Below are 27,643 nucleotides of genomic sequence, written 5' to 3' on the forward strand. Positions count from 1 at the left end.
CTGGTGAGATGCTAGAGGACAACCAAGTCACATGGTTGAAGGTGCAGGATGTTAAAACCTGAGTGTAGCGGGAAGGGTGCATAGGAAAGCTGGTCAGAGAGCGGAAAATAAGAGTGGGGCCCATCTGGGCAGGACACCCAGCAGACGGCTAGACCCTGCTCCTAGCTCCCTTGAGAAAAAAAGCAGTCCTCATGTAAAAAAGCAGTTCTGACAACAATCTCTACTTTCTCACCACGAAATATGTCGGAGAGAAAAGAGGTGTGTCCAGCAGAGGGCGTGCAACACCACGAATTCGCTGACCTCCTGAAAGAAGCTTGCTGTGAACCAGAGGCTCCTGAACTGGTGATGGGTGAAAATGGCGAACCTTTGGAGTGAGAGGGGAAATCAAGGGAAAGAGCCACCAGAAAGGGAAAGCCCAGGGCACAGCTAGTCTTTTCCGAGGAAGGACTGGCCCTGAGGAGCTGTCACGGCAAATCAGTAAGTTCCCTGCTGCCCCTTCTTCTTGGGGGAGGGAGGAGGGGGGGGTCCACATTTGGGACCATCATGGTTTCCTGGTGCCTCCCAAGTCACGAGATGAAGCTGAAAGCAGCTGGCCCTGGGCAAGGTCATGGAGGCGGGAGTGTGGCCCACCTGCCTCTGCACCTGCCCGCTCCCATCACACACACCGGGTTGCCAGGTGGCTCTGTGCTGTGGGGTGCACTTTGGTGGGATGAGGACTGTTTGTGTAACTGCAGCACAGCGTAGCTGTCAAAACTACCAGTCACATAAACAATCTCAATGCAATGAATTATTTGAACCATCAATCTCTCTACGCCCCTCACAGCATGTCCAGCTTGGCAAGGAGACACCTCTCCCCTTCCTAGCTGCACCGCCCTCTCCTGACAGCAAATCTTCATGAAAGGGCAAGGCACTTGCCTGTCTAGGTCCCTTTGCTCCTTTCAAAATATTTTCAATAGGCATTATTTTACTCGCGTTTGCAATAGCCTTATAAAAGTATGTATGTGCATAGAGACACTTGCAATTTTTCACCAAATCAACATTTCCCCAAATCTTGTATGTGAAACTTAACGTACTCAAACTATTATTATTGTTTTCCTTTGCAGCTTTTTGCCCTTCTCTGAACCATGTTTCTCCTGGCTGAACGTTATATAGCCGCCTCGTTTCTTTTTACCTAGAGCCCATATAGCTCCTGATTCGAGTCGGCTTCATGAGATCATGTCTTCTTTACTGCAAAGCTCATCTGTCCACACTTTTGCTCCTGAGTCTGCCTAACTACCTGCACAGCCTTATCCTCTGGCACTTTCCGCCGCTCTTTCCCCCACACACTTCTAAGGGGAGCTTTCCCATCGATGGTAGAATAATAGTGATCAAAAACATGGCCACCGGACCCCAACTGATCGGTTTCAAAGCCTTTTCTGAGCAAGTTGTTAACTCTGTGTCTCTGTCTCACCTGTACGGTGGCAACAATCATCCTGGGTTGTTGCCAAGATTCACTGAGTTAACATGTGAAATGCCCTTAAAGGGGTCCCTGGCACGTAACAGTAAATGTCAGCTATTAGCCATGTGCCTTTACCCGGTTGTTTTAATTAACAGTCGACATCATCTCTGATGTCTCATAGTCCTGTGATCTCTGCAGTCAACTGTCTATTTCTATTTTAGAAAGGGACACTTAATGCACTGTTCCCAACAGCTCCCTATCATTCCTTCCCAATCCGCTGCTCGGCCCCATGTCTGATTTTTGGCTTGCCCTTTCCAATTTGGACCTCAGCGGGGAGTTAGGCTGAGAAGGTAACACCATCTCTACCTTGCAGAGTAAATAAGACAGGTTTTTTGAGACACAACCCTAATCGGTATCGCCATCTCAGTTGATGGGAAAGGAATGGCTCTGCCTTGTCTTACAGAAGGTGTGCTACAGAAACTGGCCAGAGGAAGTGGCTTCCAGCTCCGGGCAATGCAAGGCGAAAACACCTCCTGGGGGATCTGCCTCCACTTACCTTTTCTAGATGCTCTTCAATTTCCTTGGATTAAATCATAGTTATGTACCTGGCCCACTGTTTAGCCACATGGCACCCATGGGGCTCCCTCTTTAGAGCACCCGCCTCTTGGCCATCCTCCCACAATTCCCTGCTCAAATGGACCCAAGCCTGCGGCCCGGCCCGGGCCTACTCTTGGCCTTTGCTGGGTTGTCCTTCAGAGCGGAGCCCACAGCTGCTGCGGGCAGCCTCAGGGTGTCTGCTAGGGGTGGGGAAAACTTGGGATGTGAACTGGGGTGTCCACAGGCATGAGCATGAGCCCAGAGTGTGGGAGGAAGCCAGAGTGGGGCCAGGAGGATAAGCTGTGAGCCTGGGATTTTTTATTTTATTGATTTTTTACAGAGAGGAAGAGAGAAGGATAGATACATCGATGAGAGAGAAACACCGATCAGCTGCCTCCTGCACACTCCCTGTTGGGTATGTGCCCGCAACCAAGGTGCATGCCCTTGACCAGAATCGAACCCGTGACCCTTGAGTCTGCAGGCTGACGCTCTAGTCACTGAGCCAAACCAGTCAGGGCAAGCCTGGGATTTTTAACTCTTGGCCCAAGTCCCAACAGTGTTAGAGCCAGCCTTTATGGCCCCACCCCACACCCCACCTCTGTCAAGCTCTAGGACAGACTTGAATTTCCTGGATCCCAATGCTGAATCGTAGGCACACCATGGAGGCAGTGTAAGAGCCAGCCCTAGACAGGCAACACTGACTCCTGGGGTCCCCACACTTGTCCTCGGGGCGAGGACCAGGGTCTCTCTTTCTTCTGAAGGATGTATTTATCTCCAGGTCACTGTAAAGGTTATATCGCCTCTGGCCATGTCTCCGTTTTGATTTGTTGCTAGGACATTCTGAGCTCCCTCACAATTTCCCAACCTCATGGCAGGCGTGCTGTGCTAACCCCAGGCCTTATCTTATTTTTCCTGCTCTCGTTTTCCCTTTGCTCAAATACTGTTTATAAAAGCTTGGTATAGTAAACCACCTGATATCCTGTTTGGCAGGGGAGGGGGGGAGGGTAGAAAACAAAAAGAGAAAGGAAGAGAAAAGGTTGTCAGCAGCCCTACCATGGCCTGGGAGCCCCCAGCATACACCCTCTTCACTCTGTGTTTTCAGAATCAAAAATACCAGTTAGCGGGAGCTGTGGGGAGGAGCACCAGCCTGCTCGCACCCCTGACGGGCCCGCTCGGCACTGGCTTGGGGACAGAAAAACAAATGCTTTATGTCTGGGTTTTCTGCGAGCTCCTAGACTGATGCAAATCAACACACATTAGTCTCTCATCTTCCACGTCCCCGTGGAGCTCAAGGGTGTCCCGGGGAGCCCAGAGGTCACCCACACTATCCTACATGGCCCCGGCCACTCCCACGTCCCATGGTAGGTCCGTAGCTGGATTCCGGGGCCCTGGTGGCCTCCCCAGGACGGTCTATGAATTTGACACTCAGCTCCGCCATGCAGAGCTCTGCTGGGAATCAGACCTCAGGGGCCTGAACGTGCAGCGACAACTCTGGAACTGGGACAGTCACCAAAGCAAGGTCAGCGGGACCAGGAACGCTTCGGGAAGGGAGGTGGCGATGGAAGGCCAGGCCAGGCCAGGCCTCTTGAACATCTCAACACAGACACGGCCGTGAAACAACCACATTTTGCTTTATTAGGCGTTCCATAGTAATATAACACAGAGTTCTTAAGGAATAATAAACACGAGACTTATTTGTTTTTTAACCATAATTATTTTGTCATTAAGACAGTGGTTACAAAAAAAAAAAAAAAAAGGTACTCTTCTGGCTACACACGATGATGAGCTTTAGCACTGAAAGTTCCTCCTCATGGGTCACAATCACAATTCCAAGGATTAAGAACCATCTATTATGAAATCCTACGCTGTTTCAGAGCATCAAGTCACTGCAGTTATTCAGAGCGGAGACACTGTCGATTTATTTTAGCATTTACACATGACATTCATCTAACAGACACACAAAGCAAGCCGACAGGTACACATGCTTACACAGCCTGCGGAAATCTCCAGGTTTCGAGCAGTTTTAAGGAAACAATCCAAAGAACCAAAATGACCAGGACCTGGTACAGGAAAGACAGGAAGACTCAAGTGAACACTGAAGAGCTGCGCGTGTTTCTTAGAATTGAAACCAAAAAAAAAAAATACTTTTTTCCGACTGGTTCAAATTTCTTCTAAGTGAAGGTGAGAGGAAAAAAAAAAAAAAAAAAAGCAAATATATTAAGTTAACCAATTATTCTTTAAAAGTGCAATTTCCTTTTCAAATAACAAATAAACAACAACAGTAATAAAAAAATAATAAACCCCAACCATAACCCCAAAGGCAAAATGTGTGGAGAGACGAGCGGAATGACGGGATGACCTACGTGTCGGTGTTGCGCTTCACAAAAGCAGCGGGGTTTTAGGAAAGCCCACAGACAGAGCATCGCTGAGGAGAACCTGTATACACGCTCGGAAGGACATGCAACACAAACCAGCAGAGACGGGGCGGGCACGAAGGCAGCTGGTGAGAGGGTCACTGAGACAGAGGGGGAAGGTGCTGACACAGGTCACCGTCGGCCTCTACGGGCCACATGTGTGAGGTGTGAGCTTCTCCACAAGCAGCTCTGATGTGACATCGCACTCGCTGAACAGATGTTTCCTTTTGCAAAGTAAAATGGGCTTTACGTCCAATTTCCCAAGAATGTTCAGAGTTTAAAAGGCCTCCCTGTGTTGCGTGATGTCTTTCGAAATAATGGGACAAGAAAAAAAAAAAAAAAGATTTCCCCCCAAAGTGAGAAGACCCATTGTGTTCAGGAACCCCAAAAGATACTCAGCCAGGAAACAGCAGGCTCTTGGGGCCGCTCCCACTAGCTCAGCAGGTCTGAGCTGGTGGTGGGCCTGAGGGACTGGTTGGCTCACTGGGGTTTGGGGGCTCACTTGACAGATTTGACTATGTCTCACCAGCTAGCACTGCCCAAAGGAAAAACTCTCCCGTCCTGTAGCCTCAGACTTCTGCCACACCCCAGCACTGCTTCAGGGTCTCTTCTGGACCCAGGCGTGACAGTGTGGCTGGGTACCTCGGCCCTCCCTGCACCTGGGAAGTGTCTGACTCACAGGCATATCCTCATGGTGATGGGTGGGTAGCACCAGTCTCACAGGGACAAGGACAGCAGATGACTATGGTTGTGATGACAAAGCTCACATCCTCCCAGGCAGGTTCTTATGACCACAGTGGAATGGTAGACCTGGTCATTTGAGAAGGCAGTGGGGAAGGAGAGAAAACAGTGTCTCAGAGACAAGGGCAGGAGGAAACACAAAGAAAGAGATAGACATGAAACGAATTAAAAAGCTAGAGAGAGAGAGAGAGAGAGAGAGAGAGAGAGAGAGAGAGAGAGAGAGAAGAGGAGAGAGGAGAGGTGAACCAAGGAAAATATTTAATCTGCAGCAAAATCTAAGCCAAAAAGAAAACCTGCCCTAAAAGCAGTCAGCCCAGAAGACTACGGAATGGTGATGTGGACATTCTGGAACCTCTCAGGAGGGACACGCCGAGTGTGCCAACCACCTGAATCAGCTTGATGGTTACATAATTGCATCATTAGGATGTCCAGTTCAAACCCCTGGTATTAGTATTGGATTAGGCTTTCTAATTTAGTATTAAAAAAAATCTCCCCCCTCCCCCACCCACCCCTTCCCAGCCCCATAACGAAAACATTTTTTTTTTTTTTAATTTAAAAAGAAAAAGGCAGCTCTGGGCAATTCACTTTATCTTCCCTCCCAATGCAAAGGAAGAGGATAAATACAACAGAGGCTGGAGATGAGAAACACCCTCACGGTGGTTTGCTCTGGTTCGCATGTCTGAGTGTTGGATGCAGTCCCATGTGCGGGGCCGGTGGGTAGACGTGGTGTGGTGTTTGTAGATGTGGAGAGAAGTGGGTGAGCAAAGTCAGTGACTCCGGGTGAGGGACGGAGTGTGAGGCCCAAGAGGGAGCCCCGTGAACTGGCTGCCCCACAGTAACTATCACAGGCTCTTAAAAAAAAAAAAAAAGGAAGGAAGGAAGGAAGGAAGTCTCAGAATGTCCTCAGGTGTCCCATCCCCCAACCCCTATCCCCCAGTGGAATGGGCCCTGGAACTCTAGCCCAGGCTGGTGATGTTGGCACGGCCACCCGGGGGCGCCACGATGCGCTGGGTGGTGCGACGGGGGATGTTGTCGTCAATCTGAGCACCTGGAGAGGAAAGAGGGGTGAGGGTCAACAGCAGAGTTACAGGAGTTCCTGCTCGAAGGGCCGGACCCATTCTTTGTCCCCTCAAAACTCCCTGGAAGTTTAAACTACAAAGAAGTGATGGGCTTAAGGTGGCCAAAGGCTCAGACGGTATAAAGCAGTACCTGCAGAAGCCAGTTGGATCCACCACTTGAAAAAGTAAAGCTATATATAAAATAACACTCCATTCCGGGCTTTCTCCTGCCTCTTACGTCCTGCCCCTATTCTGTAGTCAGTTTGGGTGCAGCTTTTCCGAAGGCACAGCCCTCTGGCGTTATGCTCCCCTAACACTACCCATCTCACCGTCTAATCAAAAGCAAGGGAATGATGGTTCCTTCCATTAATGGCCTGGTGACGTAAGATAGCACACCACCATTATGCCCATTTTAATTTATGACAAAACTAAGGTTCGTTATTATTAAATCTTTCGAAAATGGGTAATCGGTATATGGCATATATGGCAATGTTCTAAAAACCAGTATATCTGACCAAAAAAAAAAAAAAAAAGATCTAATTAACTGTTTCACACACCATAGAAACCTGGATACATATTTGTGGTTCAGAAGGATTCTAGGTATAAGCCAAACGAAGGACTGGAAGGAAATTCCGAGTGCGGAAGCTCTAACATCTTGACCCCTTCCTCTCATCGTCCCTGTATCACATATTTTATTCAAGCAAATAGCTAACAATTCTCAAATGGCTCTATTCTGAGTTCTTTGCATGCACATTAACTCATCTAATCCTCACAACAACTCCATAAGGTAGCTACTACTATTACACCCATTCTATAGATGAGGAGACTGAGGCACAGCTAGCAAGCATCTGGACTACGAAGTTAAGCTGCTGACACTCCATAAGCTGAACGGGGTGGTATTTCAGGATTTCTCTTCTCCCCTAATATGCAGTACAATAGACCCTTGAACAATGGGATTGAACTGTGCAGGTCCACGTATATGTGGATTTTTTTCCAATAAATACAGTTGCCCCTTCACATCTGTGGATTCAACCAGATGTGGATCAAAAACAATATTTTTGTGTGTCTGGGAACCTGAAATACCACCACATCCTTTTCTAGAATGGCCATAATACAGAGAGAAAAAAATGTCCTGTTAACATACGGGGTATTGCACACAGTGTACGCATCGTGCCATTATATGTGATTCAAATGGATGTCAGAACTCTGAGACCCACTGGCTGTGAATGACATCTCTGGTGATAGCAGTATGACCTACTTTGGGGAAAATGGGAATACCATTCCTTTCTGCCTCTTCTTCTTCTACAAAAGGGATTCCAGACTCACCAGCCCCCTGCAGAATTGGGCCCTCCCCAAACCATAACCATACCAGACAAGCTGAATCCAGACTGGTGCAGGTTCCGGACAGGTGGGGCCTGCTGCTTTGCCGGAGACGTCTTAGCCGACGAGGCTGGAGTGACTGTCTTCGGTGTCACGGACACCTCGCACACAGGCCCATCGTACAGGCCACGGGGAACCCCTCTCAGCTCCGCCAGCTGCAAAACACAGGCCCCTCGGTTCAGGCCACATTCGGAGGGAGGATGCCTCCCTGGCTACCCTCCTGATGTGGATGAAGAGAGGCTAGAACAGAGGCCGGTGAGATTTAGAGATGGGGGGCTCTCCTTATGGAGGGCAGGGCAGGGACAGATGTCAGCATGGGGCCAGCTCCAGGACTCCAGGCCAGCAATCCTCCTAGGTGGGTCACGCGTAACTGGTTACTCTATAAAAATTAACATTTGATACCTCCCCGCCCAGTGCTGCAGACGACTCTCCATGCCCTGAATACACCATACGTTTTCCGTGCTCATAACATTCCCTCTACATGGTCCCGCGTCTCCCTTCTTTGACTTGCCAATCTCCCACTTCACCTCCGAGACCCAACTCAGAATGCCCTCTCGCCATGACACTTTCCCCCCTGACTCCACAGCAGAGGTCCTGTCCCTGAACCCCATCACAGCACATGTCAGTCTCACTTCATCTGGCTGGCTGTGGACACGCCTGACTCCTCCGCTGGTATTCTCAACTCCAGGAATTTAAAAAAAGTTTCCTTTTTCTCTGAATCCTTTGAACTCATCTCGATATTCTGACTCAACGTGCTTAGGAGGGTTTATGACATTGAAAAACAACCATATGCTCCGAGCTACTCACCCTGCTCCTCGCCTTGATACGCTTGTAAACAAAATCAGGGAAGGGCTTTCGGGGGATGTAGCGCCCAGAGCCCTCGGTGACATGGAGGGTGCCGTCTTCCAGGACGATCTTCCCCTGGCTGATGACCACCAGCGGAGAGCCACGGCACTCCATGCCTTCAAAGATGTTGTACTCGAGAGCCTGCAGGAAGAGGGCACAGGACACTGAGATACCCCCTGCCACCCTGGCTAGACACCAGGCGGGCAGCACCCACTGCCTCACATCACATGGGCAAAAGAAAGACCCAGAGCGGGAGTGCCTGCCCCACGGACCACACCAGCAGGCGTTAATCTCCAAGTCTTAATCTCTCTGTCTAGAACGTGGAGTCATCTTTTCCCACCGGAAAAGCATGAGGACTTGTAAATGCTACAAAACGTTAAGAGAAGGATTCCACGCATTAGCAGCGACGTTGTTCTCACTAACTGAAGCTCCAATCAGGTTGACAGCAGAGGCCTTCCGTGACTGAGTTCTAAATTTAACCTTGGAGTGGCCGTCCTGGGCTAGGGTTTCCCGCTGCTGAGCCTGGTTCTCCATACTGTCAGCGATGTGGTTAAGCTGCAGTCCCTAAATGAAAGGACTGGAGTAATTTAAGGGGCTTGCCTTCATAACATGTTTGAGGTTTAGTTCATTTCCCAAACATGCAGCTAGCACTGGGTTTCAAGCTTTTCAGGATGACCTTGGGAAGGGTGTCATCCTTTAAGGGCTGGCTCAAGCTCCATCTCTGTCATGTTCCTCCACAGCTAACGGTCTACACTGAGTGGCCAGATTATTATGATCTCTGAATGCATAATAATCTGGCCACTCAGTGTGTGTGTGTGTGTGTGTGTGTGTGTGTGTGTGTGTGTGTGTTTTTAGAGGCCCGGTGCATGAATTCGTGCATGGGTGGGGTCCAGCCAGCCTGGCCAGGGGGACAATTTGCATATTAGCCTTTTATTATATAGGATATACACTGAGTGGCCAGATTATTATGTGTTCAGAGATCATAATAATCTGGCCACTCAGTGTATATTCTCACAGACTCCCCTGGCATATCTGTGTGCCCTCTTGGAAAACATGCTGGAAGCAAGGCAACAGAAATCACGGGCACTGTGCTCCGCACAAAAACTCCACTGTCAGTCTCATCCCGCAGCTTCGGCTCACCCAGGGCCATCCCGACTCCCGGAGGCCTCCTGCTCCTTCCTGCCTGCCCTGGCACAGGCACCAACGCCTGCGCTGAGCCCAGGAATGGCGCAAAAATAGGCAGCTCCAACCATACAAAGCCGCTTGGGCTTCTGGGAGAATTCAGACCAGGTTATCAGCACTGAAGGAGTTCGCCTGGGAATGAGCTGTCCCGCTGCAGGTCAGCACCTCTGCTGATAAGCATGGAGAAGCCCCGGCTGGCTCCTTAGCTCACATTCGGTGTCAAAATGCAGTGGTGCTGGCCTGGCCAGTGTGGCTCAGTGGTTGAGCATTGACTCATGAACCAGGAGGTCACAGTTCAATTCCCAGACAGGGCACATGCCCAGGTTGCTGGCTCAATCCCTAGTAGGGGGGATGTGGGAGGCAGCTGGTCGATGAGTTCCTCTCATCAGTGATGTTTTTGCTCTCTCTCCCTCTCCCTCTCCCTTCCTCTCTGAAATCAATAAAAACATTTTTTTTAATGCAGCAGTGCTGAGAACAGCAACGAGGGAGAGTCAGTACTGCTCTGAGGCTCCGAAGACTCATGTGGAAACAATGGAAGGAACGAGGCAGAGAGCACCTGGGAGGAGGGACCAAGTGTGTCCCCAAGTCTTTCATCGATTCTAAGACGCTCTTCCCTGAAGTCAGAATGTGTCTTCCAGCAGGTGGACCTGCACGGTCAGTTGCTGGCAGTGGAGACTGAACCGAGGGCTTCCAGGGGGGCCTGGGCTTGCTTCTCCCTCTGGCCTAGAGGATAACCACACGGAATCCATTGGATATTAAATTCCCAGCTTCAGCCCTAACCGGTTTGGCTCAGTGGATAGAGCATCGGCCTGCGGACTGAAGGGTCCCAGGTTCGATTCCGGTCAAGGGCATGTACCTTGGTTGCGGGCACATCCCCAGTAGGCGGTGTGCAGGAGGCAGCTGATTGATGTTTCTAACTCTCTCTCCCTCTCCCTTCCTCTCTGTAAAAAAAAAAATAAAATATATATATAAAAAAATAAAAATATAAATAAATAAATAAATAAATTCCCAGCTTCAGGTTCCTCTGGATACTACAGGCAGCAGGAACTCAGACCTCCAACTTGCATGAGTACCGACTTTCGGGTCATATTCTCCGAGGAGGCATTTTGCCCTCTCTATACCCAAAGCCAAAGTCAAGGCTCGCAGACATTTGCCATCACATCCTGCGTGGCAGAGTCCCCTCTCACGTACCCTACGCTGAGCACAAGCTGGTCCTCAGTGGCACAGTGTATTGTGATAGGGTCTGCCTCGCCTTGACTGTGACGTGCCCCGATGGCGGTACATAAACTAAGGGAACATCTGAGCACCGACGGCATTCAGATGTGGTGAGATGCAGAAGCTGTGTGACTACGGGCAGCTCACTTCAGCCCTGCCGCTCTCCAAGGCTTGGTGACGATTGCAACACAAAAAGCATCCTGTGTGTGCTGATCCCTGAGAGAATTCTGTCAGCTCTGAAATGACCTTGGGAAGGGGGTCATCCTTTAAGGGCTGGCTCAAGCTCCATCTCTTGTCATGTTACTCCACAGCTAACGGTCTATAATCTCACAGACTCCCCTGCGCCCTACTGGAGGAATGGAGACAACCTTGGACCCGGTGCCATCTGCCTTGGGTTCACATCCCGGGCCGCGATTTGCCGCTTGCGTGACTTTGGACAAGTCCCTTACTCTCCTCTGAGCCACAGCTTCCTCATCTACAAAAGGCCCGCTTCGCAGGAATGGTGCTAGGATCACGAGACATAGAAAAACAAGAGCAGCTCGCATGCTACTCGACACAAAGCAGGCATGTAGGACACATTCACTCATTCACTGCCTGGTTTCTCATTGCACTGTCCCAACAAGAGTGCAGGCCCTGTAGTGTCAAAGACATCAGAAGACACATGTATTGAGTTTTAACTGCATGTGAGGAACTGAGCATAAACCCCTGCAAGAGCTTTGGGCCACCTCCCATTCCAAAACGATGGAGGAACCAGCCCCACGACTCTTAAGTGACTTAAAATCAGCAAGTCAGTGGTCAGATCACAGGGTGTTCAGAGCCCCCCTCTGTCAAACCATGAGGTGGTCCAGCTTGATCACTCCCCAGTGTAGATGTGTGTTTTTTGTGTGTGTTTTTTGTTGTTTTGTTTTGTTTTTTATGTATTTTTATTGATTTCAGGGAGGAAGGGAGAGGGAGATAGAGAGAAACATCAATGATGAGAGAATCATTGATCGGCTGCCTCCTGCATGTCCCCTACTAGGGATCAGGTCCGCAACCCGGGCATGTGCCCTTGACCGGAATCAAACCTGGGACCCTTCAGTCCACAGGCAGATGCTCTATCCACTGAGCCAAACCAGCTTGGGCCCCAGTGTAGATGTTTTTAACCTACATCCACATGGGCCCCTAAATTACTCATCTGGCTGGATGCCTGGGAGATCCAAGCAGAGGCTTAGCACCAGGCTGTCAATAATAGTTATCTAAATGCTCCAAATTAAAGCTAATCAGCACTGTGGCAGGAAACACTGTTACATGGGGCAGCCTCCTGTCTGTATTCTCCCAAATGATGACTGCTGCATGGGCGTGCTTAGTGTGGGCTCTTTAAAACAAGTGAGGATGAAAAAGAGGCACTTTTGGAAGTCAGCATGTCCTAGATGAGGTTGCCTGGCGGTAAAGGCAGGGCAGTGCTGTCGCCCTCGAAAGGTTCGGGTGGAAGGCCTGGAGGGAGAACCTGTCTTCTCGAATCATCGCTCCTTCACCCAGGTTAAGGGCGCCAAATGCAAGCTCCCAGAGAGGTCATCTGCAGTTTACATAATGAGTCCAACTCTGCCTTCACAGGAAGCACCTCTGGGGAAGGGCGGCAGGGAGGGGAAGCATCTTCTCCACTGAACCCCGACCCGGAGGCTGCATACGCAGTGTGGCAGGGAAGCGCGCTGGACAATTTTGGGTTCTAATTCTGGCTCTACCGCAAAATAGCTATGTAACATTAGACTTAAGCTCTCTGAGCCTCCGTTTATTTATCTTCCCGGGATAATAATACCATCCCTTTATTGAAAAGGCCAAATGAAAGAGTAAATGGGAAGGAATATAATGTTAACTGCATTGGAATATGAGGGTTCACTGGGCAGGATCCGCTACCTGTAAAGAAGCCACCCTGGACCCCAAGAGGTTGTGATTAGGTTACAAGTCGGTGTGGCCGTAAGGCTATGCTGCAAAGCTAAGCCAGCCAGTGAGAAAGGAGGACGAAAGTCAACTATAAATAAATACCAAGGGCAGAGCAGCCTTCCCAGAAGGCACCCACCATCCCAGCACCCACAGGTGCCAGTAGAGGCTAGAGGTGAGCCCCACACCTCAAACCCCTCTGCTCAAATGGCAGAGGACTGGGGCACAGCAAAGGGCTGTACATCCCTCTGGAGAAATGCCAGAAGCCCGCCCCAGAGCTGTGGTGGCACCTGGGAAAGGAGTCAGTACCTGCTGGCCCAAGCTAGCGGGGGTGGGCACTCTAGAATCAGATTCCCTATTGAGCCAGCTTTCAATTCAGAACTTTAATTCACTTCCAGATTCATGAGTTTCTGACAAAACACTTCTGTCCTGTGTCCATTTCTTTTCCAAAGCTCCCTTTGCCCATATTCTTTCAATATTATATCTATACAGACACATCGATATATCTATACATACACAGACCCACGTGACTTTTTCTATAAAGAGCCAGTGCTATCTAACACCTCTGCCTAAGGCCCTGACCTCACTGACTCACAGGACATTCAGAGACCTCATCTAAATCCCATACTCTCAACTGAGGAGCTTGAGACGTGACATGAGTTACTTGCCCAAGGACCCATTAACAAGACAGGGCATCCCCAAATAAAAAACTTCTGCAGTCTGGACTAAGAGACAAGAGATACTCCAGGGCCTTGGCCGGGTAGCTGGACAATTGTGGTTAGAGTGTTGTCCCAATACGCCAAGATTGCAGATTCAATCCCCGGTCAGGGCACATACAAGAATCAACAAATGAATGCATAAAAAATCTCTCTCTCTCTCTCTCTCTCTCTCTCTCTCTCTCTCTCTCTCTCTCTCTCTCTCTCTCTTTCTCTCTCTCTCTCTCTCATCAATAAATGAATTTTAAAAATTAAAAAAGTGACACCCCAAGCTCCAGATCCTAAAATCATATCAGAATGGCTGCAGGGAGTATTTCTTCTATTTGGAAAGAAGTCAAAGTCAATTAGTCCCTTGAGACAATAGGAGCCTTTGTCATTTATGTTTCTATAGGGCAACACTGCGGTGAGAAAACAATGGCTTAAAAGAATAGACATGCCCAGTGGGCACCTCAGGAGTGTTTATTTGGGTCCCCTGCACCACGGCTGCCATGGGAGGTGCTGCACCGAAGTATAAAAATGGAATGGTGTCTGACTCCTAGAAGCTCCCAATGTCCTGCACGACTGGAGGCTCTGAAGGCCTGTAAGTAGAGACTCTATCTATAAGAGAGGCTGTGGTACTCCAGAATGATAAGAGTAACTTACCGTCAGTCTTTTTGACCTCACTAAAGAAAACGAAATTTTTTTAGCAACAAAATGCAAATTATAATATATCCCAGGGAAAGTTCATTCCTCTCCCAGTGAGTTCTCTCCCTCAATCCTGGCACTTTCCACGCCTCTGTCTCTGTGACTGTGATCTGTTTGGATTGGGAGCGCGCAGTGAACAGGCCTTACGCTGTTGTGGGTCTTGGCAGAGATGGTTTTAACGCTGTCGGGGTCCCAGATGACCAGGTCAGCATCGGAGCCCACAGCAATGCGGCCTTTCCGGGGGTAAAGGTTGAAGACTTTGGCTGCGTTGGTGCTGGTCACGGCCACAAACTGGTTCTCATCCATCTTCCCAGTGACCTGCAGAGTAGAACACACACACACACACACACACACACACACCACAACACACACACACACACACACACACACACACACACACACACACCAAAAGCAGGTCAAGAGGTTGAAGGGTGGACTGCGCCTAAGCAATAAAAGTGAACACACTTTTGATACACACGACAACTTGGATGTTAAGGGCATTATGCTGAGTGAAACAACCAATCTCAAAGGGTCACATACAGTATGCTTTCATTTGTATAAACCTTCTCGCAATAACCAAGTTACAGTGATGGAGAACAGAATAGGCGTGACAGGGGGTAGGGATGAGTGTGACTATACAGGGGCAGCGTGAAGGGGCTCTTTGTGGTAACAGGGGACATCTGTACCTTGTTTGCAGTGATGGTTACATGAATCTCCACAGGACAAAATGACAAACACACACACACACACACACACACACACACACACACACGGCACCATCGTTGATCTCTGGGCTTCGATATCTTACTCTAATTATGTGAGATGCAGCTATGGGGGGAAACGGGAGGAGGGTACTCAGGCCCTCTGTCTTCTCTTTGCAACTTCCTCGGAATATAATTATTTCAAAATGAAAAGTTTAAAAAGAAAAGTTGACAGGGCTACAACGCCTCTTGAGGAAACATGAGTAGACTGGAGTGGCTGTCCTCTTCAAAGATACAGCGCAGACCTAGGCTTCTGGTCTAGCCAATCTAGAGGTCTCAGCCCCAAGTCTGGTTTCTGTAGCCAATGACATTTCCTCACATCCTTCCTGCACTTTCTCATCTCTACCACGTGTGCTCTATGTCTTTTCAAAAGCAGAATTTGAGGACGTGCCTGCATAGAAAACTACCCTAAAGCTAGTAGAAAACTGGGCAAAGGAAATGAGCTGGTATTAAGAGAAAAATAGCAATGGTCCATAAGCATATGAAAACATATTCACTCCAATTAGTAACTGAGGGATTGAATGAAGGACAAAATTCACCCACCAATCAGCCACATTTTGGGGGTTTTGATGATACCAATGAGGACCAGGTGAAAGAGACTGGGGGATGTCACATAATGCTGGCGGCATACAAATGGATGCAATCTTCCTGGAAGTAACTTTGGCAATATATATAGCAAAAGCCCAAAAAATATACACATCCTTTGACCCAGCAATACCCTTTCTAGAAATTTCTAGAAGTATAATAAAAGATATGTCCAGCGATATTCATCCCAGTAACAAAACGAGGTTCCCTGTGGGAAGCTGAGCACTGGATCAGTCCAGTGGACGGCCTGACAGGCCCGAGAGGCTGCCATTTCTTCAGTCGGGGGGAGGTGGTTATTTTGTTAAGGTACAATTCAATGACAAATCCAGATGCAATTGTACAACTCTATTTCACTATTCGCATGTATCACCAATAAGGAAAATATTGCTTGGTGATGGTAAGACATAAAAGTGCATGACAGCCCGGCCAGTGTGGCTCAGCGGTTGAGCATTGACCCACAACCAAGAGGTCGCTGGTTCAATTCCCAGTCAAGGTACATGCCCAGGTTGTAGGCTCAATCCCCAGTAGGGGGCATGCAGGAGGCAGCCGATCGATGTTTCTCTCTCATGGGTGCTTCTATCTCTCTTATCCCTCTCCCTTCCTTTCTCCCTAAAAATTTCAATAAAAACATATATATATTTTTTAAAAAAAAGTGCTCTGAGGCTTTCATAGCTCAATTCTTTGGATACTGTATGAGAAAAATAAAATTTCACTGCAGGTGTAACTTCTCAGTCACAGCAGAAAATTATTTCCACTCAAAGTGCATATCCAATTTCTCAACTTATAAACATGCAATTAAAAATCACTTTTCAAGACCACTTATACAGTTACCACCAAACTACTGTCAAAACAGAAATACACAACTCTTCCTGCATTAAAAAATCAGAAACAACATAAACGTTCAAAGAACATAAAGAATAAAAAAACAAGTTTTTCAGGTATATTTCAGAATGTGGAGACCTTTTCATGATGTATTGTCTTAATAAAACAGGCCGTGGTGTTTACACACTCACACACACACACACATATCATATACACACATGTGCACTCTTGCACTGACAAAAAATGGAAAGACATATGGCCAACATATCAATTGTCATCAAATCTGAAAGATGGTGTCATGAGTAGTTTTTATTCACTTCCATTCTTTCTGGAACAGGGATATATTGTTTGCATCATTTAAAAAATTCATTAGGAAACAAAACCTGTGCTGTTTTAAAGCACTGAAAATGCAAAAGTCCCAAGACCCTTCAAGGTCAGGGTATGCTCCAAGCAGGCCCGCCACAAGCCTGTGGTTGTCGTGGGTAGAGATGCTGAGCCCACAGAGCCCTAAAAATCACTTTCAAGGAGATGGAGTCCATTTCCAAGAACAGAAGATTAACCGAGAACGTCATCAGCGCTCTGAGGAAACTTTTTCCTGGCTAATCACAAAAGAGTCACATTTTAAAGACTGTGGGATATTGTTTTTTTAGTCTCCACTGATCACAGAGGATAATAATAAAAAATGTATATGAAATATTTAGAAAGAAATGATCTATATAAGGAGAAATCTTGGATTCCCAAACCTAAGAAGTATTGTCATACAAGTACCAGCTTCTAGAATTTTCTCAGCTGCCATTGCAAGGCTGACATGAGACCCATGGCCCTCCGAAGAGGAGGCCGGGGAAAGCTGGGGCCAGCCCGGGAGGGAGACCACTGCTCCTTACCACAGCCTTATCCCAGACGACGGACATCCGCTCCTCAGTGCCATTGGTGCCTTCGGGGATCAGGGTGAAGTTGTCCTTTCCGACCGCCTTCTGGGCAGTGTTGAAAGTGCAGTGGGCACTGCCAGTGACCTGGAGATCTCCACTGGAAGGGAAACAGGTGACTAGCTTCTAACTAATCTTTGGCACCTATTTCTAAGGCATCTTAGGGTGTCATCACACCACAGTGGAGTCCTTTGGATATCGCATTCATCCCTGCCGGTGGGCCCACGTTTTCATTCTAAATTCCCCTCCCCAGAATGGTGTCAAAGTGGCAACCCCCTGTTCCCGTTTAGCCAACGGAGTTTGGAGAACACGGGTCTGTCTGCAAGCCTGCTTCTGCCCACCGTGTTGTAAGCCGCCAGGTCAGGCTGGTCTGAGCGAAGACTGAGAATGGGACGTGTGAACAAGTCGCCAAGACTCACCAGGACAGCAAGGAGTTCAGAAAGTCCGGAGTGGTGGGGTCAGGGCTCAGGGGTGGGGAGGTGACAAAAGCAGCGGCCTTGGCCCAGTTCTTGCTCCAGTAGTGGGAGCCATCAGTTCCCAGGCTGGCGGTGACGGGCTCGCCGTACACCACGGTTCCTGACAAAGAGGACAAAGCTGAGTACCAGGCAATGAGGGAGACAGGAAACCAGCCTTGTTGGGAGGAGCCACCTGCCCAGCAGCATGTCAGGGACTCTCACCATCCCTTCAGAGAAGGTGCCAGCCGCATCTCGCAGGTGAGGACACGGATACCTGAGGCCACATACCTCACCCACCAAAGTCACCAGCTCCACGTGTGTTCCCTCAGAGTTCACCTTGGGACCTCGCTCTTCTAACTCAACACACTCCATGGGTGATCCCAACCGTCCCACCTCCTACGCTGCTCATTCCCAAATCCTTAACACTCTCAGACTGCATTCAAGCATCCCGTCCCAGGTGCTGTCTAGACTCATACTTTTGGGTGATCCATGGCATCTCAAACGTAACCTTACTGCTCACCAAATACTCCCCCTACTCTCCCAACACTTCCCAGCCCCCTCACGGTGTCTAGTTCTGGCTAATGAGCTGAGAGAGGGGGTTAGATGTTCTACCAAGGGGCTGAAGCATTTGAGAGCAAACACAGATCTGCCCAAGAGACGGTGTGGCTCCCTGAGTCGCCACCTCAAGGGAACTGCTGGTAGCACCCCGAGTCACAGCTGGCTTTGTAAGAGAAACAAAGGCCTTTGCAGTACATACTGCGATCCCTGAACTTCCAGAAGCCGGGTCTAGCTTAATGAATACACTATAAAGAAAGACTGTCAGTTCCCTGATGCCCAAATCATGTCCTTCTCTGCCCATTCATGTGCGAGCCAGACAGGTGGGAAACATTTACATCATCGAATGCCAACTTCAATGGCTGAAACCCATCCTTGCCTCCACTGTGTGTCCCATCCCTTAGCTCAGTGGTCGGCAAACTCATTAGTCAACAGAGCCAAATATCAACAGTACAACGATTGAAATTTCTTTTGAGAGCCAAATTTTTTAAACTTAAACTTCTTCTAACGCCACTTCTTCAAAATAGACTCGCCCAGGCCGTGGTATTTTGTGGAAGAGCCACACTCAAGGGGCCAAAGAGCCGCATGTGGCTCGCGAGCCGCAGTTTGCCGGCCACTGCCTTAGCTCATTTCCCCCCAGCTCATTCCAGCTGAGCCTCCCGGTCAGAGTTTAGATTTACTTTTGCTTTCCTAACCTTCTTCCCCAGCTCTCCATCCATTCTCCATGACACTCCCGGGGTGAGCTCCCTAAGACCGTCTTCCCAGGCCACTCCCTTCAGGAAGTCCTCCAAGGAGCATTGGCCTTCAAGGACAAAAACGAACTCCTCACTGTCACATCTGCTGCACGCCACTGTCCGGCGGCCTAACAAAGCCGATCTCCCCATTCACGTCATCCAAAACACAACCCCGTTCTCCACTCCAATACTCCAATAACCACCCCATTTTGAATTTTTGGATTCTCCACTAGACGGAGATACCCTAAAGAACACGACTCTGCCTGCACATAGGAGGCACTCGATAAGTGTGTGTTAAGGTGATCTTTTACTAACGAAAGGCACCGGAGCTGAAATGTGATGCCAGGACAGCCTTACCACCTCCAGGAATCCCCTCTCCTCCCCTCCTCCTACCACAGGGCTACCCCACCCCCACAGTGGTCCTTCCAGCCCTTCCTCATTCCCCAAACACAGGGTCCTCAGGGCCAAACACTTCTCAGTCAGGAATGTGTCTCCTTTCCTCTCCACAGCCTTTCCAAGGCCTTATCTCCTGATAATTAAACCACAGGCCCTCTCCGCTGCAGAGGCCACTCTGAGCCGGCTCCTCCCAGCTGTCCCCTCCAGCCTCAGGAATTTCATAAAGGAGTCCCTGTTCAGCCAGCAGTGGCAGAGGCCACCGCGGGCGGGCAGCTCTCTAGGGGAAATCGGCAACAATCCTGCAGCAGGAGGAGGGCTCCATACCCAGGGAAGCCCCCGGAGCCAATGCTCAGAATCCCCTGGCAGGTCTCCTGGGTTCCGGACCTTCTCGAAGCCTCTCGGGCAGAATTCGGTGTGAGGAGCCAGCTGGATGTAAACAGCTCCGGCTCATTCCAAATAGAAAAACTCCGCACACCGCGAAGGCCCTGGCTGCCACCAAGTCCATTTATGAGAGGCAAACGGCTGAGCAGGACCCAGCGGCGAGGTTCTTGGGACCTCTGCTGGGGCTCTTCCGCTCCCGGCTCAGAGCAGCCAGGCCTGGAGCCCTGCTGGCTATTGCCATAGCACAAGGCTGAGGCTGGCACAGGCAGCGGGAAAACAAAGGACTCTTAACCCTAACGTGTCCGGGTTGTGTTGACATGAAAAAGTTCCAGAGAGCAGAACCACTTGGAGAAAAAAATCCTGGACCACCATGAAGTTCCCTGATGAGTAACTTGCTCCTGCTCATCCTCGGCCTGAATCTGCCCTGCAGTCCTGCTGTGGAAACCTGAGAGAAGGAGGGGTTGGCTCCTGAACGCATCCTGACTCCCCCTCACGTGCGTGCCCTTGACTGCGGCCCTCATCTCAGTCTGTGACGTGCAACTGCTGGCGGCGCGGGGCTGGTGCACAGAACATGCACTCACCACGAAAGAATGAACTCGGCCTTCCACCTCTGGAAAACCCAGAAGCGGGTCAGAGCTCCAAGGCCACTGCTGAGCAGCCCTGCCTGAGGCCCAGGCTGAGCCAGGACTCCTGGGCTGGGGCCAAGCCCAGACGGGGGCACTTGGAGACGGAGAAAGGCAGTGTGAGGTTCATTTCTGCTTTGTCCTTCCTGTTCAGATCCCAAGGGATCCTAAGGTGCTGCCGTCTTTGGGTTTATTCCTTTTCTTCAGCCCCGAAGGGCAGGGCAGGAGTTAACCCATCCTGTGGGAGACCCCCACCCCAGGGGCGTGTGGGCCACCGCTGGGGGCTGGGGGCTGCTCCCAGGCCCAGGGCGAGCTCCCGTTTGATGCACTGTACCTGAGCGAGCCGCGCAGGAGCTTCTGAGCCTCAGTCAGGCCACAGACACCACTGAGCTGCGTGCCAGAAACTATCACCGCTAACCAGAATAAACCACGGGACGGGCTCAATTGGCCGATCCGCACTCCTCTAAACACGCTGCTGAGGCTTTCTTGTCGGAGGTTAGACCTTCCGATGTCCTTCTCCAGGGACCATCTGAGCTGAAGGATGGGACCCTGAGCCAGCAGCTGGCAGGCTCCCCAGGCCAGCCCGGAACTGCGGGGCCCGCGGGTGGTGCTGATTCACAGGGGGCTGGGGCCTGAGAGCATTCATGCAGAGTAAACGGGAGGCTGGGCTGTGACAGCGCTCCATGGACAAGGAGCAGGACAAGCCCAGAGTAGAAACAATGGAAGATTGGGTACATGGATTTCAACACACAACCACGAAAGCACAGTGAGTGACACTGACTGGGTCTCTCTGTCTGCCTGTCTCTCTCTGAGTCCAACCAAGCCAGGAGCCAACAGCCGGGCCTACCCCTGGGTAATCCCGTCAGATTCTGGTACCCAGAGGGTTCCAGAGGAAGAGAATCCACGTTCCCTGAGTGAGTCTGGGGTTTGTGGAATCGTCCCTCTAATTTGATTTGTTTTAAAGGCACTAATGACTCATTTTCAGTAGGAAAGAGGGCAACAGGGATGCGCAAAATATCCCCACCACAGACACGCTTGCTACTTATTCCAAGAAGCAACGTTTGGGTTGATACCTTAGAACATTTTTGTCAAAGGAGTTAATCGCGCTAGGCAACGTGGGGAAAGAAAGGAAGAGCTCGGGGATTCAAGCTCACAGCCCAAGGGCAGCATCTGTGGCCCCAGGGTTCTGCCTGCCCTGAAGGAGAGGCTTATCTGCAGCAGCCTCGGGCCTCAGACGCTGGAACATGAACAGACTCCCAACCAGCAGTGAGTGGCTGCATTACAAGGCAAACTGCATTCCCAAGGTCTGTGTCTGCTGCTAAAGTGAGGGCATCTTCCGGGAAGGAATTTTTGCCGCCAGACAGCCTTGGGGCTCCAGCTGCAACATCAAGTCTTCCCTACGTCTCCAAGCCCCCAGGCCAGCCTGCAAATTTCAGACCTGCCAACGCCTACAACTGCATGGGATTCCTTAAGATCTCTCTCTCTCTCTCTCCCTCCTGTTTCTCTGAAGAGCCCTGGCTAACAGATTTTTATGGCATGCACAAGCCAAGTCATGCACAAGCCAAGTTATGTGCCACTCATTGGGTCCAAGATGGCTAGGCTGTGATTAGCGTAACACTAAGGATTCATCCCCAAGTTGGGATGGTCCTCGCGGCTCCATCCATGTCCACATGCTTCTTTCTCATTGCGCCTGAGTCATTCCTACTGACCCGCAGGTCAAAGGAAGTCTTGCCTCGGTTTGGGTTCCCAGGGTTTAACGTCCCTCAGCAATCACCAGATGCTTTGAACATTTCTGCATCTGGGTGGTGGGGATGGGTAAAGAAGGAGGCTGGAGAAGGTTGTCTGCTGGCTAAGGTCGGGCACTCACGGCCTACACACTACCATCCACACACGGGAGGCATCGCAGCCACACTGGCTTTCACACGTGGACAAAATGCAGTCTGAGGGAGCCCCTCCAGAGCAGTCCCAGAGTGGCCCCTCAGTGGAGAGGGGACTGGCCAGGAGTCCAGACCCCGGGTTCGGTTTCTCATAGGATGAATGAGCTGGGGAGCACGATACTCACTTCCACATTACAGTTTCTCTTTCATGCTAGGAGCCTATTAAATCGACCAATGTCTGAGTGCTTTTGAAGATGAAAAATTGCTCAGGGCGGCCTGGTCCTGGCCGGCCCACTGGACGGCACAGAGGAGGGAGGAGCAGGTGCAAGCCCGCCTCTGGGGAACACCGCGGTGGTGGTGGGTCAGGCGGGCATGGGAAAATAGAGCTCATTTATGTTTTACCTCATATCCTTGCTTCCCCAAACTCCTCGTTTTAGATTTAGGACCAGCACATGGGGACCAATCAGAGAAGAAGGTGTAGGGTTAGGATTTTCCAGTAGCGCCCATTGGCAGAGACATGGCGAGTCCTCCCATGCGGCCTGAGACAGGCGGTGTGTGTCTGTCGACAGCGGCGCCTTCCTCTGTGCTCTGACCACACATGGCTGCACCTCTTTGGTAGCACTGACCATCTGCCATTGTGACTTTCTGCCCGTGTCCCCGCCCTGCTGGTGAAGGAGCTGAGGGCTAGGACCGTTTCTCGACCACGGCACAAAGGCCTGAAGTATCACACAGTAAAAGGAAATAGTAGCCCTAGCCAGTCTTGCTCGGTGATTAGAGCATCAGCCCTCAGAAGGGTCTTGGGTTTGATTCCGGTCAAGGGCATGTACCTCGGTTGCGGGCTCAATCCCCTGCCCAGGTCAGGGCATGTGTGGGAGGCAACCAATCAATGTATCTCTCTCACATCGATGTTTCTCTCTGTCTCTTCCCCTCCCTTCCACTCTCTCTAAAAAGCAATGGGGAGAAAATATCCTCAGGTGAAGATTAACAACAACAAAAGTACATAGTAAAAGCTCTTGAATGAATGAAAAAAATCTCTCCAATTTATAGATGAAGAAATGGAGCAGCGGAAAGTTGGCCTCACACTTGCCTCCAGGGCCAGAAGAACCCACCTGAAGAAAAGAATCCTTCGTAGAAAACCCTTGCCCAGGTCAGCAGGTGTTTTTCCTTGCTTCTCTGACCAGCCCTTTACGCAGCAACCACGTGAGTAGCAGGTATGCGCGTTATATGCATCTTTATGAACAGCATCTCACCCAAGCATCACTGTCATGCTGTGCGATAAGTCACTCTCACTGCCCTCCTCGTCGAGGGAAAATGGGGCCTAGAGATGACCCCTACCCTGCCCTGCATCTCGTGGGAGTGCACAGGGGCCTGGCATCTGTCAGCACAGGAGGTTGATCCCAGAGCGGGAACGCGTACACAGCCTTATGTTGTTCTTCTTCTCGGCCCATACTGTCCTAGACTGTGCTGGGCATCAGACTTCAGTTTTACCAGGCTTGTTCAGGAACTGAACCCCAATAGATACTAACAAGAAGATGGTCACGACATTTCCCATACTAAAATAATCTCAAAGCATCGAGTCCCATATTAACATGGACATTCATGGCCTGAGGCCAGATATTCCACCACTTGACAGCTGCGGGGTCAGTTTACTCGGCTGCCAAGTAAAGCAAAGTACAACGACCCCTGCCCGGCCACCTCCCAGAGTTGTTACAAAGTCCCAACACGACTGAAGAGTCTTAAGAGCCTGCAAAGCCAGCTAGGATTCCCATTCTTCCTCACAAGCACAGATGCACTGGAGGGTTCCTGGCGGCTCAGTCCCTCTGAAGTTAAGGCTTTCACGGACTACACAGTGAGCGAGAGTTTGAATGCAAGAGCCACCCTGGAAGGTTCTAAAACAAACAGACTTACGTGGTCCCTTCTTCACCCTCACACCCTAATACTCTGGGCCAGGGCTGGCCCAGACCTGGGTCTGGTGAGAGGCCCAACTCTTCCCTCCTCCTGTGCAAGTCACAGGTTGAATTAAAAAACAAGGCCTCAGAAGTTAAATTATATTAAATTGAATGTTTAATTAAATTAGAACTAGTGGCCTGGTGCACAAAATTTGTGCACATTAAAAGGGAATTAGAGGAAATATTTTAATATTGCGATTTGCCCTTTCTCTATAATAGAAGTGTCAGAGATGAAAGAAAATTAGTAAAATGTATATGAAAATCTCCCTCCTGTCAGAGTCTGGGGTGAACTGCGGGACCCAGAGTCAAGTCCCCGCCCACCCATGCCCGCCCCAAAATCGCGCAAGACCCAGACCTGGCCGGCCTCACCCCTGTCAAGCCCCACAGGGCGGGGGGCACAGCCTCAGGTCCCCCAGCCTGGCACTGGGTGGGGGGTGCAGCCTCAGGTCCCCTGGCACAGCCTTAGGTCCCCCGGCCCAGCGCCGGGGCAGGGGGCATGGCCTCAGGTACTTCAGCCCCAGCGCAAGGGCACGAGGGCACGAGGGCGTGACGACCATTTACATATTAGCTCTTTATTATATAGGATTACATTAAACGTTTAACTCTCTGTTTCTTATTGTCATCTGAGCACAGTATGGTTATTAAAACAAATGAAATGGGCTGCCCACCATCTCCCCCTTTTCAGACACTGTGCCCACTGTGCCCGCACTGCGTGGAAGCAGCGGCTGTGGCGCGCTGGGTGCTGAGGCTGACTCCCCCACATGCCGGCGTGTTAGAAGCGGGTGCCTGGGTGATGCAGGGCCCTGGTGAGGGAGGGTCACTCACTGTCACCATCTACAACATCGCCTAGGAACAACTACAGCCCATTCTGAGCCGGCGAAGTTATTTTAGGTGAATCTTTTATTTCAAAAAGGCAACTCTTTCCAGCTGCCAGGAGAGGACAGGCTGCGGGAAGAAGACAAAGTGCCATCCAGCTGATCTGGAGCCTGAGGACAGAGGCCCAGGAGAGCTCCAAGGGGGCCTTCTGCAAGCCGCCCTCTCTGGGGACCAGCTGACTCCGTGGCCACTCAGCAGTTTGATCTAGGTCTTGCCCCAAGTCACCCCCCAGTGAAGAAATCCTAGTCCCCCTGATCCATGCAATCCCATCCCACAGAGAACTAGAAACCAAACCTCCAGGTCGGACTGCGCCTCATTAACAGAGAAAGAGGAACGCAGAGAGAGAGGTAAAGGGAGAGGAGAATGAGAAAGAGGGGCCAAGAAGAGATGCAGAGAACAGGAGAAAGCAGGGCAGAAATCAAGAGAAATGGAGACACAGAGATGGAGAGAGTAACAGAGCAAGAAATAAAAGAAATGGAGAAATATGGGATTGGAGAGATCCAGAGAGGCAAAAGGGCGGGAACATAATGGGAGGAAGGAAGGAAGGAAGGAAGGAAGGAAAGAAGGAAGAAAGGAAGGAAGGAAGGAAGGAAGGAAGGAAGGAAGGAAGGAAGGAAGGAAGGAAGGAAGGGAGGGAGGGAGGGAGGGAGGGAGGGAGGGAGAGAGGAAGGACCCTCTTATGATAGTCATGTTCACATCAGGCCAAGAGCCACCTGCGTCCACTGGGTGCGATCAGGCTCCGTGTGGGAAGCTACCCTCCCAAGCCAGGAACACGTGGTGCGAGTATCCAAACTCGCTGCCAAGGGCAGGTTACCGCCGGGCTCGGCTGCATCCATAATGGATAAGGTGCCCGCGGAACAGCCTCTGGAAGCTGCACTTAGTAAATTAGTTTCCGATAGCTTTCTCGATGGACTCCCAGCCTCAGCCCAGACTATATCAACATAAGGTACAGGGAGTGACTTGAGCACCAGGAGACCTGGGCAACACCCCCGCCCCACACTCCCCAGGCTCTCTCACCCAGTGGACAGCACTACCAGCCACAAGGGGGAATGCATTTTGCAATAGAAAGTTGCCCGGAAGGGTGCTGCTGCTGCAGATGGAAAATGACGTCACCTGTGTACGTGCCTAGTTTATCTAGACGGCATCGAATTAATCCGATCTTTCCAGAGGAGGGGGAGGCGGGGGGAAGTGTGCCTGCCCACCCACTCGTGCGGTGCTCGGTTTTATATAGGTACCGAAGGCCGCGCGGTAGAGCAGGAGGAGAAACTGGAGCTCCTGCCTTGCTCAGCCGTAATTAGGTTAATGCCGGAACGTGTGAAAGCGGACCGCTTGGCATGAGGGTCTGGAAAAGGAGCCCTGCTCGCGTCCACACCGGCCTGCGGCCAGGCAGCCGGCAGCACCTACCCTTTTTCCGGGCCTGGGCGATGACTTCGGCCGCGCTCTTGCTCATCACTTTGGTGATGTACAGGGGGCAGTTGGTCTGGTTGGCGATGGTAATCGAACGGTTCACGGCTTCAGCCTCGACCTGCAGAAAAGCATCTGAATGTGAGACCCGTCCCCACTCCACCAGCCCCTCGTCACCCTCCGCCCTGCAGAAAAGGCTACGATGCCTGGGTGACCACTGTGTCCTCAAGACGCTCCCCTGAGTGGCACGCCAGATGTGACCTGCCCAGTGTCACTCCATATTGACCGGAGTGAGCGGCATTCCTTCCCGGCCCTTCTGAGGGGTTCTGAGTGGGGCTGGCAGGCCTGCAGAGCCGGCAGCAGCCTGGAAGATGCGCAGATTCTCGGGCCTCGCCCACACCCACAGGACCAGCACCTCCTGGCAGTGAGGCTCGGGTGGTTTTTATGCTTGCTGACATCTGAGGACACCACGCACAGAAACACTGCTCCCTATGTTAGTACTTCATTCCGGCTGCAAGGTCTTGAGTCAAGACCCTCACTGATGTGATCCTTTGTGCTGGGCTTCTGCACGAGGCGCACAGAGGAAGCCAGCACCGACGAAGGGACAATGCGGCCTCACAGGGCCCTGGGGGTGGGGAGCGGGCAGCATCTGTGCAAACCCCAGTCCCTCTGTGTGTGGAACAGGGCCGAGGCCAGCCACAGGCTGGTACGGCCTCCAGCACAAGAAGGGAAAGAGCTGCTCTAATTAATAATGTGATGCTTTAAACCTGATGCTTCGATGGATGAAAATTCAAAGACCCCCTGTGATGACTGCTATAAATACCTGATCGGATAAGACTACTTAGAACAAATTATATCCTCCAGAGGAATCAGCCATGCGTTTAGAAAGGACCACTGAAAAAGCGAGTAGGGCTGTGAAACAACGATGTCAGAAAGCCTTTTACTCCCTCCCAAACCTGGGAAAGGCCGCGGCTTTATCTCTGTGAGGCAAGGGGCTGGGCGTTACTCGGCTTTTTGTAGCCTCCATTGCCCGTCCTCGGCAGTTCCCAATGTAACGCCCAGCACACAACAAGTGCTTGGAAATGTTTCCTGAACAAACAAATGGCTTCAT

At 50.6% G+C, this 27,643-nt stretch overlaps 1 protein-coding gene across 3 annotated transcripts in view; it reads right to left on the minus strand.

The window, feature by feature from the left end:
* Positions 1-5,734: 5,734 nt before the first annotated feature.
* DPYSL2 (dihydropyrimidinase like 2) overlaps positions 5,735-27,643 on the minus strand; it is a 112,226-nt gene continuing 90,317 nt past the window's right edge. For all 3 annotated transcript variants that reach the window (XM_008151450.3, XM_054717203.1, XM_008151451.3), the window contains exons 8-14: positions 26,533-26,653; positions 17,702-17,858; positions 17,241-17,382; positions 14,336-14,506; positions 8,436-8,615; positions 7,618-7,783; positions 5,735-6,238 (exon numbers count right to left, since the gene is read on the minus strand). In XM_008151450.3, the coding sequence (XP_008149672.1) occupies positions 6,147-6,238; positions 7,618-7,783; positions 8,436-8,615; positions 14,336-14,506; positions 17,241-17,382; positions 17,702-17,858; positions 26,533-26,653 (1,029 nt within the window). In that variant the 3' untranslated portion in view covers positions 5,735-6,146. The remainder of the gene's footprint in view (positions 6,239-7,617; positions 7,784-8,435; positions 8,616-14,335; positions 14,507-17,240; positions 17,383-17,701; positions 17,859-26,532; positions 26,654-27,643) is intronic.

Source organism: Eptesicus fuscus, chromosome 6 (genome assembly GCF_027574615.1).
Source record: "Eptesicus fuscus isolate TK198812 chromosome 6, DD_ASM_mEF_20220401, whole genome shotgun sequence".
NCBI classification, from domain to species: domain Eukaryota; kingdom Metazoa; phylum Chordata; class Mammalia; order Chiroptera; family Vespertilionidae; genus Eptesicus; species Eptesicus fuscus.